Source organism: Cryptotermes secundus, unplaced genomic scaffold (genome assembly GCF_002891405.2).
Source record: "Cryptotermes secundus unplaced genomic scaffold, Csec_1.0 scaffold166, whole genome shotgun sequence".
NCBI classification, from domain to species: Eukaryota; Metazoa; Arthropoda; class Insecta; order Blattodea; family Kalotermitidae; genus Cryptotermes; species Cryptotermes secundus.
The window spans coordinates 728,736-745,561 of record NW_019720562.1 but is presented as its reverse complement, the minus strand read 5'-3'; the positions used below and the strand labels follow the sequence as shown (position 1 = coordinate 745,561).

General features: G+C 36.7%; 1 protein-coding gene across 2 annotated transcripts in view; it reads right to left on the bottom strand.

Annotated features, from left to right (window-relative positions):
• LOC111868226 (sodium bicarbonate transporter-like protein 11) overlaps nucleotides 1-16,826 on the bottom strand; it is a 61,964-nt gene that overhangs the window by 25,892 nt on the left and 19,246 nt on the right. For both annotated transcript variants that reach the window (XM_023858677.2, XM_033753019.1), the window contains exons 5-9: nucleotides 16,497-16,620; nucleotides 12,333-12,539; nucleotides 6,241-6,448; nucleotides 5,012-5,125; nucleotides 1,960-2,166 (exon numbers count right to left, since the gene is read on the bottom strand). In XM_023858677.2, the coding sequence (XP_023714445.2) occupies nucleotides 1,960-2,166; nucleotides 5,012-5,125; nucleotides 6,241-6,448; nucleotides 12,333-12,539; nucleotides 16,497-16,620 (860 nt within the window). The remainder of the gene's footprint in view (nucleotides 1-1,959; nucleotides 2,167-5,011; nucleotides 5,126-6,240; nucleotides 6,449-12,332; nucleotides 12,540-16,496; nucleotides 16,621-16,826) is intronic.

Genomic DNA, 16,826 nt, shown 5'->3' with positions numbered 1-16,826 from the left:
GGAAAGGTTAGGATGAAATCCAAATTGTTCACTAGCCAAGATATCATTAGCACAGATATGTGTTAATAATCTTCTAAAGATAATTTTTTCAAACACCTTGGAAAATGATGTCAACAAGGAGATTGGTCTATAATTAGAACAATCTTCTCTATTTCCCTTCTTATATAGAGGGCTAACAATCGAATATTTCATGTGTAAGGGAAATTTACCAGCTGATACTGCCTTATTTAATACACAACATAACAGGAAAGAAATGTATGGGGCACTTATTTTTAGTATCTTCAATGAAATCTCATCATATCCAGAAGAGTTTTTGGAAGGTAAAGAAGAGATAACTTTTTCACTTATTTCAATAAAAGAAGTAGAAATGTCTCCTGATTACTTGAGCTACATCTGTACAAAAACAGACTACAGAACTATCAATACCATGAAAAAAATCGATCAAAGATACCATAGTAGTGAGACATGCCTGCTGTCATGCTAAGACCCCCTCCCCATGAAATATGTAGGTTAAATCGGCAGAAGTTTAAAAATTAATTACAATGAACACATATTAGCCATAAAATGAAACAAAACTTATTAATATACATGCTCTTCTTTCTTTCATGTACATGGGGGTACCCATAGAAGGAAACTTTGTAGTTGTTTTGTTCTGAAAACTGAGCAACTACAGATAACCTGCTCTAGTCAAATGAAAACCTTAGTTCTTGTCAGAGCCAGGTGAGAGGAACTAGCTGGTGCCCTTAGCTCTAAAGAGGACATCAAGCACTTAAATTTAAGAAAGGGCAGAAATTACAAAAAGTCCCTTTCTCAGGGAGCAGACCTCATTAATCTTAGGAGAGAGGATTTATGTGGATTTGAGTGTGAAACCACCAGTGAAAAACATGTGGAACAAATCTGATGATGCTTTTCAAATAGACTTCAGAAATGTAAACACAAAAGTGCTTTCAAATTGCAAATGCCACACTCAGCAGTGTACAAGTAGCTGCATAAGACTTTGAGGCTGCAGATATACTAGAATAAAATTCTACAAACTCTCAAGTCCACTGATTGCTGCCAGTGCTATGCATTCATCACTGGCATGTTAAAGCTACTAGAGGAGCCAATAATTTTTAAACTATTAAATTTTCATGAATAAGGCTGCCTTTCATACCTAAGTGCATGCCAAATTCTACTCTATTCAAATCTGAGGTACTGAAAATCCCCATATTTCCAAATCAATGCATAATTATCATGGGACACTATTTGTTTAATACATAAACGTCAATATAAATTCTGCAAAGCAATGTTCCCTCAAGTGGCTAACCTCCAAGAACTGATTTTCCAGCAGGACAGTGCTCCACCACATTGGGGCAAGGAGGTTTAAGATTACTTTGATGTGAATTTCCAGGTTACTGTATAAGTCAAGGAGGCCGAATCCTATGACCACCTCATTCTCCTCACATAACACACTAGATTTCTTCTTATGGGAGTATGTCAAGTACCTTATGTATTCTAGAACGTTAAACACATAGGAGGATGGACATGAAGAAAGTGTAATTGTTTCTCTTGTACCTGTGAACACAAATATGCTTGAACGAACCTGACAACAGCTAGCATATTGATTTCATGCCCTTTCCTTAAGAGAGGTTCCTCATATCAAAGTGAACTGAAGAGGACTGTTATAGTGCAGCATTAACTTTTTGGAGTTTTCTTTTCAATTCATCAAACACTGTTTATTGGTATTCACAGAGATTCAAAGTTGTTGACACACAGAGTAAGCCCACATAAATAATGCATTTGTTGTTATTTAGTTTAATATCCTATCACTAAGGTATATAAAGTAAGATACAATTGATGAAACATACACAAAATTACACACTCAAATGTAACTACTGTAGGTGGTAATTTGGCAAATAAAATTCATATGAATAACACAATCTAACTGTAAAAGTCAGATAAAAGGGTTCAAGTACTTACTCTTAATTGTATCTCCTGATGCATCTACACAGAAGGCAATTGAAATGAAAAATGCGAAAATCTCTTCAGTTGATCTTGTAGACCAGTGCATAATTCGAGACACATCAAACAATGCATAGATGACCAAGAATAAGCTGTTCCACAGTCCAACACAGCAGTATACAGCAAAGAAGTCTAAGTCAAAGTCTTCAGAGATAATGTGAATAACTGAAAATAAAATATTAATCAACTGATTCACATTTGCATACTACATGTTATGTTTAGTTAGACTTAGGTGTCATGTTATTGGGATAATACAAAGAGATCCAAGCAGATGTGAGTTTTTTATAACTGCGGCAGTTATATACTGCCTTTATAGGTGAAACACATGAGGCACAATCAATGTATCCTTTTAAACCTTCTTCATAAACCAGAATTAATATTTGCAATCTAATGGATGATGTTATTGTAGAGAAGAATTTGCCAAAATAACTGTGTCTGAAGCTAGTGGGGTAATTTATAACATTGTCAGTATCTAGCTTACATAACACTGAATAGCAGAACTGATGAATTGCAAAGGATCTGAAAGGAAGCAGTCATGGCATTTTGCCTCAAAAGAGTGAGGAAAGCCTTGAAAAACCTCAGTCAGTATACCCAGTATCCCAGTGGAGTTGTTTCCACACAAGCAACAACAGACGTTCTAGGCCACTGTCATTCTGTTTTGGCAGCCAACACTTCCAGATACTTCAGGAAAATTTCCTTCCATCATTAGGCAAACACCTGTGTTCATCTCTTTGTTTACCACAGCTTCATCATGAAAAAACTTATGGTGCAAAATGCCTGTCAAATAAAAAGTACTTCCAGCATCATCTTCCACTTGAGCAATTCTGTTGGGACTTCATGGCTTGTACATTGTAATTTCATTTCATTTCATTTATTCACCTTCCATAAATCCTGTCGAGAATACATTCTCATGCAGACGTGGAGATCATCCTAGTTACAGTCACAACTAAGAATTACAGTTGTCATCCAATAGCATACACATTTGTAATAAAATACTGATAAACATATACAATGTAATAAATAAGTTAATATTAGTAGTAAAAGTAATTTACTATTTGTATAGTTTTATACAAGTCTATTAATTAAAAGCTCAGTAGTTAAAACACAATGTCATCAATGAGTTTTGTATAACATACATTAATAGTATAATAAATTGAAATAAAAAAAGTATACAGTGATATAAAGATTGTGTATATCTAAAATAAGCAACTAAAAACCAGAACACAGACTGACAACCTTGTCTTCTTTTAATTGCAAAGCAAGACAGCTACTCGCATCTTAAAAAGATTTATAACAGAAATATTCCTGTAAACAATAAAAAGAATGTAAATGTAAAAATTGTTTCAATTGTACTTCAAAACTCTTAGTGTCACTCGATATATCCTTAATGTGTTGTGGTAGATTATTATAGATCTTTGTTCCTAAACAATAAACTCCCTTTTGGTATTTACTCAAATTTACAAGAGGCTGATGGAGATTATTTTGCTGTCTGGTATTTATTCTATGAATCTCTGAATTTACTGTGAATTTGTTTCTGTTTTCTATCACAAAGAGCATAAGAGATAGTATGTACTGAGATTTCTAATTCTCTAATTTACATTTGGGATCACATGAGAACTTCAGGTTTCATAACCTCTCGCAAACTTTCAGGTGTGGATAATAACAATTTTCTGCTGTTTTGCTCACCTCAGCAATGACCTACTTCAACTTGTTCATTGTTCTTTTGTCAGCATTCTTGATACAAGGTGCTGATATAGGTAAAGCATCTTCACTTCTTACTGAGGTCTAAACACTGATAAACCCATATTCATGAGGTCCTGGGTTTAAATCTTGAGCAAGAAACTAGCTATTGTGTTGGAGGCTTTTCATGGTTCTCACCTGCAATCAAGTGCTGGGATAGGACTTCATGCTGGGCCATGACTCTTTCTTTCCACATCCTTTTCGATCTTTCATTAATCATTCTACCATTCAATTCTGTACAGACTGCTCTACTGACAATGTCATGAAATAAACCACGAACTAATAATACTGAGGTTAAGATAATAAACTACAACCTGAAATTCTTTCTCTGTAATCATCTCATTGATAGGTAGGATGATTAATGAATAATGAACTGAAAAAGGATATGGAGGCCAAAAGTCATGGCCTAATTTGAGAACTATCCCATCACCTGACTGAAGATATAAAGAGAAATCACAAAGAATCTCCTGTAACTCCATCATATTGTCTTCATTCCATAATGCATCAACATCTTCTGACTAATAGCCATCTTTGAACAAACACCTTAGGCATCATTTGGTCAGTGTTCATCACATACAATTTCAAAAGCAGTTTCATTGCCAGTTATCCCTATCACTGAATGGCAGCACCACAGCTCAAGCGGTTAGTTGCTGGCTTCCCACCATGGTGGCCTGGGTTCAATCCCGGGTCTGGTCAAGGGGGATTTGTGGTGGACAAAGTGGCGGTTGGGCAGGTTTTCTCAGAGTACTTCGGTTTCCTCTGCTAATCTTCATTCCATCAAATTCTCCATCATCATAATCACCCAAGGCAGGCTACAATAGGCCAATCAGTGGCCACCATGCCGAGTGGACCCAGTTGGACTCCACCCCCCACTAAGCGAATTAAAAAAAATTATCCTTATCACTGACAAAATTAGATTTTAACTGCTGCTGAAGGCAATCAAGCTTACATGTTCAAAAACTCCTACATGCCGTGTTTTTCTCTGGGACATGTAACTCATGATAGTCTCAAGGCAACTGAATAATTAAGCTGTATTCAGTGTGGGGGGGGGGGTGCATGTCAAGACATGCATAACCAAGCTTCAGCCTACCTATCTGGCATCATTGTGATGACTTCAGTCCTGGAACACTCTGAAGATACAAGAAGCATACAGTAAAATAATATACATAATGTGAGATAAAACTAGACTCACATTCATGCAGGGAACATGCACAGGGGTGCACTCTTGAAGATACATGCACTCATAAATATGCACATCCTATTGACTTACTCTTTATATACAATGCAAGTGGTGCTGTAGTAAGAAGAATCAATAATGGCTGTCCACTAAACACAACATAAAAAATACCTCCTATGGTTTGACCAGCAATCACCTTCTTCACATCTGAAAGTAATATGAGACAAATAAAAAATATGATTCATATGTTTTTTTAAAGATTCATGTTCCATAAATGTAGCTACATATAGGCAGAACTAAGTAAGACTTACAAGAGTCTTTCTCCAAATGTGTTTTGAAATTGACCCTTAATTCCTTAATTGACAACACATCTCGGAGATTATCCTTAATATGTACATTCTACATCACAGAATCCTGACCATACCAAATACAGAAACATCTACAGACATAAGTGTTCTTCTTTTTTTTTTTTCATCTGAAGTCAATAATTTGTATCTCTCACATGCAAGGTCTTATGAATATTCATGTCATTGGTATTGTTAATTGCTAAAAATTAAAAATAAAATTATGGATTCTTCTGATCTTGTGACTGCATTATATGCATGATACATAAAAGAGGAAGTAAAGCATTCCATTCCACGTCTAGAGAACTATTTGTGTAGTATCATGCATACAGGACATGAGAAGTGAAATTTTGTTTACTTTAGTTATATTTTATTTTCTCTTGCATCCTTCATCAGGTGCTGGAAAATATCATCTAAGCTGTAAAATCAATAAAGTATAGTACAGCAATGCTAGTTAGTGTCATTTAAATTTTATCTTCAATCCTATATAGATTGTTATTTCAAATTGAAGGTCTCACAGACTTTAATATCTTAGGAAACTGCATGCCAAGATTCTGTCACTGTATAGGATGTGTGATTTTTAACATTCATTATTTTGAAACATACCTTTACTCTCAAGTCCCAAAATGAATATTTTGCAGGAGCATTATACATTTTGTTAAATGAGAAACTTGTTACAGGTTAATGATATTATATGTTGGATTTGTGTTTCTCACAGCAGTGACTATGAAGAGTATTGTGTTGTGGGATGTAGAAATCAAGTGTTGTCTCAGAAGAATGCTGGCAGATTTCTGCCACACTGTGTGCCTACAGATCCCAGAAGGCAATACTCTTAAAGATGATCCACCAGAGTGTTAAAACACAATTACTCTATAGTGCAAAATATGTTGAATATGATAAAGAATTTCCATGTTTATAGAGATAAAATACGAGGAATGCTGAAAAGAGACAGAATTAATACATAATATTATGATTTACCAATTTTTCCTTCTGTATTATGATCATTAAGGACACCGAATGCAATGGCTGGCAAAACGCAAGCAAAGTAGAGGAACATAGTTGTGGAAATGATCTTGTGAATTGTACGAGTATCCATAAACCCATCACGATAATCAGATATGTAATGAGGAAGCCGACGGAAGATATCACCACGAATTCCTCTTCCAAATTGACAGAGTTTTTCTTCCTGTAATTGAACATGCATTATAAATTAGGTAGTCAATAAGCTCGTTCTATCCTACACAAAACTAATATTTTTAAAAAGATCAGCAGAAGTGTCTAAAGAAGTGTATGTATATAATAGCCTTTAATATGTCTCACTGGATTTAAAATTAATGCAACTTCTGGAGAAACGAATAGGAGCACTTGCTCCTTTTCATGTGATAATGGATCATCATACTCTGATTTAAAAAAAGCAAACAAGGAGTTGAACAGAACACACAAATCCTACTCTCCCACTGCATAGATTTCTACTGATAAAGTTCCATTACTATTATTTATATTATTTTTTAGAACTTCTTTCTTGAATATATATATTGTACATATATTAAATCTGTTAAGTATAACCTCGAAGTTTCATGCCTCTGCTATGTTTTTAATCACTGACTTACATGCAGTATTACATATGTAATATGTGTAATATGCAGACCCATTTACTAGGTGGTTCAAATATGACCGGGACTGATTTTTTTGTAAACAAGCCGCACTGCGCAGCAGCTGTGCAACCTTGAGAGAGTGAAGCCACAACCTCCACCCTCCCTCCTGTTAGGGTTAGAACCTGTTCAGTCCTGTCTGGAAGTTGCTAGAGTGATGAGTGAACAGACGGTACCACGGAGCGTGGAACAACGCATTGTGATCAAATTCCTCGTTGGAGAAAATGTCCCGTCCGCTGAAATTCACCACAGACTCCAACAACAGTATGGGGAAGAGTGTCTCTCACAGACCAGTGTGTTTGAGTGGTGTAAGTGCTTCAGAGGGCAGAGAGCACATGGAGAATGAACCGCATGATCATCGGCCGCGAACATCTGTCACCAAGCCAAACATTGATCGTGCAGACACACTTATTTGTGAGAATAGGCGCATCACTATCAAGGAACTTGGAGCAATGCTGTCCATCAGTGTTGGTAGTGTAGAAGACATCATGAAATACCACTTGCACTATCGCAAGGTGAATGCAAGGTGGGTACCACGCACTTTGATGGATGTGAACAAAATGGTGCGCATGCAAGTTGCCAGTCGTCTCCTACAGCAGTTTGAAGACGAAGGTGATGCATTTTTGAAGTCTATAGTGACCATCGATGAAACATGGGTGCACTACTTCATTCCCGAGTCCCAGCAATCATCACGCGAGTGGCGGCATACCAGTTCTCCCAAACCCAAGAGAGCGCGGAGGAGCCGTTCGGCAGGCAAAGTGATGGCAACGTTCTTCTGGGACTGGCAGGGGGTTACCCATGTAGACTTTCCGACAGATGCCCCAACAGTCAATGCAGCTTATTACTCAGACCTCCTGGCAACAGACGTGAAGGAAAAGATCCGATCCAAGCGGAAGAGAGGTGGAAAGTGGGTAGCCTTCCTTCAAGACAATGCACACCCCCATACGGCCAAAACAACAAGGGAAACCCTCCGGAAATTGAAATGGAACCTTCTGAAACATTCACCGTACTGTCCTGATTTGGCACCAAGTGATTTCTACCTGTTTGGAAGGCTCAAATCAGACTTGCAAGGCATGCGGTTTGTGGACGACGACGCTGTCATCCAGAATGTTCAGGAGTGGATACGCTGCCAACCACAAAACTTTTTTGAAAAGGGCATCAGGATGCTTCCAGAACGTTGGAAAAAATGTGTTGACTCCAGAGGGGAGTACGTTGAAGACTGACATGTGCAAGTAAGTGTTTGGCAATTTTGGTTTAAAAAAAGAAATCAGCCCCAGTCACATTCGAACCACCTTGTATTAACTATTTCCACATCCTAGGTTTTTTACCTGTATGGATATATGTAAAATAAAGGAAATGAATGAATATTTCTGTAACAGATTTCATACCCATAGCTGTAGTTGTTTATTAGTTACTGCCACCAACTTGATAGCCAAATAATACCTTGATAAACGTTTCATACTTTTTAATGAACTATTACCATGCTTCATTCCAGAACACTAAATTAGGTGACACTAGTGAATTTTGTCATTGATGAGAATAACGATCCATATTTTAGTGAGTTCATGAATAGTTTCTAGAAACTTTCCCAGAGGTGGAAATCACACATTTGCATATAATTGGAATACGATCACCAGAGTTCTTTACTGATATTTATTCAACAAAAATACTCTGTAAAGTATTAATTTTTGTGTAGTGTGTGATAAGCACAGTCATGCTCAAGATACGTGAATTTATTTCCTGTTTTAATTAATTCTTCAAAGAAGATCTCCAGATATCGTCTTATACAACTCTAAATTAACAGTATCAAAAACAAAATGGATCCCATCGTTTTACTAGAATTTAAGAGCATGCCATATCCCAATTCTGATCATGTAATGAAATCCAGTAAATGACATGCAGAATTATATATTCTGATGCCATGTGTGATGTGAATTTATATAACCACATGGAAGGAAACAGGCTTTATCTATTATAAAATGAGGCCAGGGACCAACTATACTGTCACAAATATGACAAGAAAGTCCTATAGAAGTGAATTATTGAAACTGGTTCTGCATACACAGTGTGTCCAGGATCCATTAGGACTCATTTCTTTTCAATTTTGCCCTGCAATTCCATCTGTTGGCGAGTTGTGGCATTAAGATTCTTGAAATTTCAGCTGTGGCTGTGTATAATTTCAAAGCGCAAGCATCACTGCATCATGTGTTCTGCCCTTGAATGTAACAGTACTGTTCTGACACTTGTCAGAAAAATGGCGGTTGAACAGATAGCCAACATCAAATTTTGTTTGAAGTTAGGCAAAACAGCCAGAGAAGTGTACAAAATGATAAAAAAATGTGTACAGTAGTGACTGTTTGAGTAGCTCGAACATTTTTCGATGGTATGCTGTATTTCGTGACAGCAGGGAAGACACTGAAGATGTTCCACGTGCATCAAAGCCAAGAACAAGTCGCACTGAAGAAAATGTGAAGAAACTGACTGAAATACTTGCATCAGACAGATGTGTTTCTGCAAGACTCATCGAGGAGCTTTTGCGGATACCAAAAAGTACTGTGCAACAAATTTTGACCGAGGATTTGGGCAAATGGAAGGTCTGTGCATGGTTTGTACCGCACACACTGTCAGGCGATGAAACACATGCCAGAATGGAACACTGCAAAGACATGTTACGGTTCATCCAAAGTGATAAAAAACTTACAAAATTGACTGTTACTGGTGATAAGATATGGTGTTTTCAATATGAGGCTCTCATAAAGCAGCAGACTGCGGTGTGGTTGAGCCCAAAGCAGCCAAAACCAAAGAAAGCATGCATGCAAAGGGTCAAGTAAAGACACTGCTAACAGTTTTCTTCAATTCCAAAGGAATCATTCACAAGGAATTTCTGCCAGAAGGTCAAACAGTGAATTCTGATTATTAGCTCGGAGTCCTCAATCGTTTGTGAGCAAGAATTCTTCGAATTCGACCTGAATATCGAGAGCAACGTTCTTTGTCGCTCCTCCACGACAATGCCCCACCCCACAAATCGAAGATCGTGCCCGATTTTTTGGCCAGAAAGGGATCACAGTCCTTGATCATCCTCCGTATTTGCCAGATTTGGCTCCAGCAGATTTCTGGTTGTTCCCAAAAGTTAAGTTGGTGATGAAAGAGACCATCACGACACCATCCAGGACATCCAAAGGGAATGTACCGCAGTTTTAAATGCGATTCCACAAAAGGAGTACAGTGACTGTTTTCAAAAACTTTTCAATAGATTCCAGCTATGTATTGATTCAGAAGGAGACTATTTTGAATAGCAAGGGTGAAATTTTGAAAATAATGCACGTCTTGTATTTTTAATGAACACAGTCCTAACAGAACCTGGACACACTGTGTATTTAAATAGGTGCACAATCAATACTCTGTACATAAAATAATTTCAGGTTTCTCATGAGATCATAAATGGTTGCATTAGAGAGACCATTTTCCTGGGACAATCAAAAGAGTGACCTCCTGGGACAAAATATGATCCTTGTTCATTAAGTTCTGAACATTTCTGATGTCAACACATGCTATCAAAAATATATCTAGTTTCATGCATTTTTTGTACAACTGTGAAATATAGAGTTTGCTGGGTGAAGTGAACCTGGATACTTCCAAAAAATTTATGAGTATATTTGTGATGAGGTTTCTTTCTTCTAATAAAATTCTAAACTAGAAATACATATAATTTTTTACTGCATGTTACAATACACACACAAATAAATAATGGATACTTGCAGCTGGCTGACTAAAGAGCAAAAGTTTAATACTTCCTGAAAATGAAATGTGACCTTGCTACCATAGTTATACTGTGTTATCTCCAGTCATTGCCAGTGAGCTAAGAATAAACAGACTTCAAGAAGAAAATAACTGAAATGTTCTATAAACAGAACATTAATATGATGCAGACATTTTATTTGAGAAATTTCTCATGCAAAGTAGATGATTAAACGGGTGATCAGAACTATAGTGTAGGCTCTTTTCCACAAGTAGTAATACTAGAATGAAAAATTATTAACCGTTACAATACAGCATATGATATTGTGAATGCTTGGATACTAGTGGAAGATTCACCCCCAAAAATTTAAAGTTAAGGGGATGGGAAGAGGCTGCTAGGCTTCAATTCATCATAACATCTAGAAAACAATTCTTAGATTCAATGGTGCTTCACTGAGAATTAACTCTTCATTATAGCTATGCAGCAGAATATATTAAAATGTCTCCTGCACACATAACGTATGATGATATAGAGCATAAATAGCACATGTATACAATTTTCCATTTGTATCAGGATATGTGTGGGAATGTCAATGTTTGAAGAGACAACCACATAAAATTATAACAAATAGCATACGAAGATATAGAGCATAAATAGCACATATACATAATTTTCCATTTGTATCAGGATATGTGTGGGAATGTCAATGTTTGAAGAGACAACCATGTAAAATTATAACAAATATTTATTACTGCTAGGATGAATGTTGCAGATGACCAGGGAAACAGAGCGTGCCTGATGAATACCAGCAAAAACTCCCTTCATAGCCAGCTAGCCTGAGCTAGCAGCATTCTTCCTTGCAGCAGCTGGGTTATTGCGAGCTGGCAGGTGGCTGGGCAAAGCTCTTGAAGTAGCAGGCTAGCCTGAGCTAGTGACAGTATTCTTCCTTGCAGTGGCTCAGTGATTGCAAGCTGGCGGTATGCTGTGCTAGGCTCTTGCAATATCAGGCTAGCTGGTGCTTGTGGTGGCAAGGCTGGCTGACCAGCGAAATTCCTGCTGCACCTGGCTGGCCTGATGAGCACTGGTGATCACTGGTGGAGTTGCCTGTTGATTCTTACTACTAGTAGACTCGCAGTTATGGTCAGTGCAAACTAACATGGCAGAGGCCTGCATTTTTATACTTTTGTCACTGGGTGGTGAGAAAACCAATGGGTGCTGGAGCTGCCATGGTGAGCACTTATTGGGTAGTGCCTGTTCCAATGTGGGAGAAGCTCCCACAAATTAATTTAATTGAAACAGGAAAATATTAAATGACGAATCTGCTAACTCCACTAAATTAAATTAAAGATATGTATCTCTTTTTCATAAACTACAGAACTCTAATTTCTTGCAACTGCTGTAAGACTGTAAGATACAAATCTAAGTGTATTTATTTTATGTGAAATGACATAAACACAAGCCTGATGCAGTCACACATTTAGAAGCTGGTACAAAATTGTTGTATTCGCGCAAGTTAGCATTTGTATATGTTCTGCTGTACATGATCAGTAACATGGAAGAAGCATGGCCATACATAATTTCATTAATATGGAGAAAGTTCTAGTGCACTTTACTCTTAAACATACAGTTTCACTATTGTCACATGATGAATCATGGACATTATAATAAAGGAGACTTACGTATTCATAGTCTTGTCCATCACCATTATCATCATCACATCTTTTCTCAGCTTTGCTTTGCTCATATGCAAGCTGATGAGTCTGTTTCAGAATAAGCTGTTTGAACTCCTCTTCAGTATGAGCTTCTATCAGTTTCTGCCTGAAATTTATGTCTGCCAGTATTGTTGAAAATGTCCTTCCCATTTCCACAGCATTCTTGGTCCCTTTCTGCACATTGCAGGGAGAATATGTAGGGTTATTACAGCTTAAATAAGCATGTTCTTAAATATAGTTTGAAAAAGTAATAATATTACAAAACAGTATTTCAAAATTTATGTCAAATCTACTCAACATGAGCTCAGTTGGTAATTCTCAAAACATTCAATCTTTTACGATGTTTCTTTTCTTCATTTATGGAATAACTTAATAAATTCAATGTTATGGTCAAACATAATTGTTAGGGGTGGCAAATAACATATTTCCATACAAGAACTCCATGGAAGGTGGAACCAGTAATCAAGGATGTCAATGTTTAAGACTTCCATGACCAACATCCATGTTCCAGGAATTGTTTATTTGTGATCAGAAGTATTTTTAGTTGTGTCATCATAAAAAAAAAATATCAACACAGAAAACAAAGGACATGCTTAAGTATACAAATTTATTCAGTGTGGTTGAAAATAGACATTTTATTTATAATTCCATCCCACTTGGAGGCTGGTTAGAATATTCCAACTGTAGCTGTGAAATTCATAGAAGGTGATGGAAAGGGAACCTAGTGCCTAGGGGTATAATTGGAACACCCTGTCACTGGGGGACATTAATACAGAGACCTAGTCCTACAGGTTGGGATTTGGATGCAAAGCTGATGACCTTGCTCTGCAAAAGTTATTGTTGCAAAATCCAACGAAGTGAAAACCAGTCTGTCTAATTCAACAGACATATCTGGCATATTTTTTAAGGAAGACTTTGCCAGTGACGATGATGACTTACAATTAAATCATATTTTTCATTGGTATCTATAAAAAAGAGTTTGTGAAATTATGGCTTGAATCTGCCTCTTCCATTTGCTGATGACTGATCAAAAGTTATCTTGCAACAAGAGAAGCCACATATTTAGTTCTTTGTTCCAGTAACTCCAAGAACTAAGATGGTTTCCTCTTGTTTCTGTATATCAGCTGTATAAGTTCATTGCAAATGAGGAAGCCTAATGGATTTAAATTTAGGGAATATTGTGGACATGCTGTGGATATGACACACTCAAGTGCAATATCATCTATCACATTCAAACAGTGGATAATATTGTAGCATGTAGACCCGTTTCTAAGTAATGACTCTGTAAGAAATGCCCACTGCTAGCTAGCAGATTCCTAACACACATCAATGTACTAACTGGGAAGGAATGTTCTCTACATGGGCTGTGAAACAGCTGCATGATGCAACAATAAAAGAGCTGCTGGGATAGGTGTTTTCTGTGCAGTCCAGGCTGAACTGTTATAAGCAGGAGAAGTCACAATGTAGTAAGTTGTGAGACAGTCCCTAGGCAGTAAGGACATGAATATGAAAGCTGAGGGAGCTATGGCATTTTATTTAAAAGTTGTTACTTGTTCTTTGATGGAAAAGAAGTTTGGATTTTGATTAGATATCACTCCGAAACTTGAGTTTCTGGTCTAACGAAGGAAGAATTTACATTTGGGAGCCAAAATGTGTTATTTTTGTGTATATGGTTGTTCTATAATTTTTGTATTGCTTCTTCCATCACATAATGTAATGTTACAAGAGGTACATAGCTGCAGGTGCAATTTGACCAGCAGGCAGGCAGAATTCTCAGGTCATCAAGTTTTCCAAGAATCTGGCACAGTATGTCGGTTGTGTAATATCACTGTTTTTATTATCATCATTTATTATAATTCAGCAATCCATACATACAGGTATTACAACCATTTGGATAATATTCATGATGTGTCATACAATCACTGATGTTCTTCACCTTTGCTATTATTTTTAGGATTTCCAAAAGGATTTGCTTTGGAAAATTTTCAGTATATTTATTATTGATTTATGTGTCAATATTCCTTTTTGTCACTTTAAATTTTTTCTGATCTAAAAAATGTTGTGTCATAAAGTTTGCTGANATATATATTTTAGTTATTTTAGTATGTAAAGACAAGGCATGCAATGAATTAGTTTGTCGTGGATTGGATCAGCACCTGAAGATGGCACATTGGTGCCGAAACATGTAGTGAGAGTGAAAAGAGGGGATAAATAAATGTATGCACTAGAAGACGGATAAAATAAATCATGGACTTAAATCAGTGCAACAGGACGCTAAAATATAACATGAAGAAAATCTAGTTTCTTTCAATTATGAAAGTAACAGCATCCACTTTAATTACTATGCTGGTAATGTTTTAATCCCACATGTTTATTATTATTGTTGTGGTTGTTATTATTTATTATTAAAAGTCCTAGTGTTATGTTTGATGGAAGCTGACTACATATATTCTCAAACATGAAAGTTGCAAGGGCTGAATCATCTCATTACATATGTTTTTCTTTTCTTAATGATCTGATAGTGTTAAACAATACCTTAGGTCAAAGCTCAAGTATGCCTCTGTTGTCTGGAATATCCTTACGTTTTATCACTTAAACTTTAAAATGCCCTACGGCATATGGCAATATCTCAGTGGTTTATTTATTGTTAACATTTCGTGGGACAAATTCGGTTCATTCTTCTATTATGGATACTGTTAATCTTCATACAGGCCTACCCAATTTGGAACGTTTCCTTCTTTAAAGCAATTAATTTTTCAAGGCTCTGCCCCTCATCAGGATTTGCTGTAGATGCAATTGGCACCTTGTCAATAATTCAATTCATTTCATAACATTAAATAGCTTGTAACAGTGGAGTCGGGACAGCACAGTCATTAAATGACTGGCTACAGGCTGGACAGCTGGGGGGTCAGAGTTCTAGTCCCAGCAGAGGCAAGATTTTTCTGCTCTCCATGTCATCTAGACTCGTTACGGGTCCTGCCAAACTTCTTATCCAACTGGTATCAGGGCTCTTTCCCTGGTGGAAAGACCCAGAACATGAAGCTGACCACTCACCTTCAAATAGTACCAGGGTCAAGGATACATGGTCCATACTTCCACTCTTCTGTACATTCTAATGGCATAGTGTTAATTAGTTAAGCACAGGGACAACTTTGCTTTTAATAGGGAAGCGCTATCAAATGTTTGCAAAGAATAAAGAAGGTACTCAGTGCAGAACTTGTATAGCTTACTTTCCTTTTATGAATTGCATCTATCTTTACTGCTGTCTTTATAGCAACATTTCTTGGAAAGTGATCACAAAATAGGTTGAGGAAACATCTGAACAAAGTGGCAATTCTGTGTTGCTCTGAATTAGCTTCACATGGAGTCACATAACCTTATGTGCAATCTGAAGCCCATGTTTGAAACTGAGCAAGAGCCATCTGAAAGTGGTCCACATATCCCAGTGCTCTATTTAGAATGGAGGTGTTGCAGAAGTTCATATTGTGCCCTTTTTCAAATCTGTGTTCTGCCACTACTGACTCCTCTGACATGCCCAGATGTACATACTTCACATGTTCCTTACATCTGATCTCAGTTGTAGTGTCTGTCTGTCCAGCATACACCTTGCCACACTCACACACTCACATATGCTAGCAAATTTTAGGCCTACTTTGTGTCCTATGTCATTGAGCATATTGATACTTTAATTCACAGGAATATGAATTGTATTAACAATGAGTTTTGAGAGAAGCTTGATAATTCTGTTGGAGACAGCTTGTTGATATGTTATCACATTAACATAGTTTTTTAATTTACTGTTGATATGCTGTAAAATTAGAGAAATGCAAGTAAATATATTTCATAGTTCTATACCATGTTTATCCTTTGAAGCAATAAATATTTAGCTGCAATGCATGAATATACAGTATGCAGAATTGTAAAGAGTTCAATGTAAAAAAAAGGAGCACAAATTCCATTCCTGTTACTCATTAAAATAAAAAATTAACAATGCCTTTCATACTCTTAGGTTTATGCTATACAGTCCGACACAACTGCAGCATCATCAAAAACCCATAAATAAATAAATATATATTTTAGTTTAGCCCAGCCTCATGAAAATATTGTAGATGTAAATGAAAAAGTGCTTACCTCCTTGCTGGGACATATCACAAGAACAAAGAGTCTTACTTCATAGCTCGTACGTCCAAAGTTTGCAGGGTGTTTGAGGCGAGTGATTGCAACTCGTCTGCGTTGGAGTGTTGGCAGATTACAACTGAAATAAGGCAATTTACTGTTACAAACTTCTTGTGAGAAGGAATTATTCACTAAACCAGTCACTGACATTTCATTCCATCAAATCTCCATAGGCATTACCACCAGTAAAGGTACGATAGGACATATGGAGGATTTAAGAACACAGAAACTGTTTTCAAGACTAATTATACTGTCATATTATTATCTCTGTATTACTATATTATT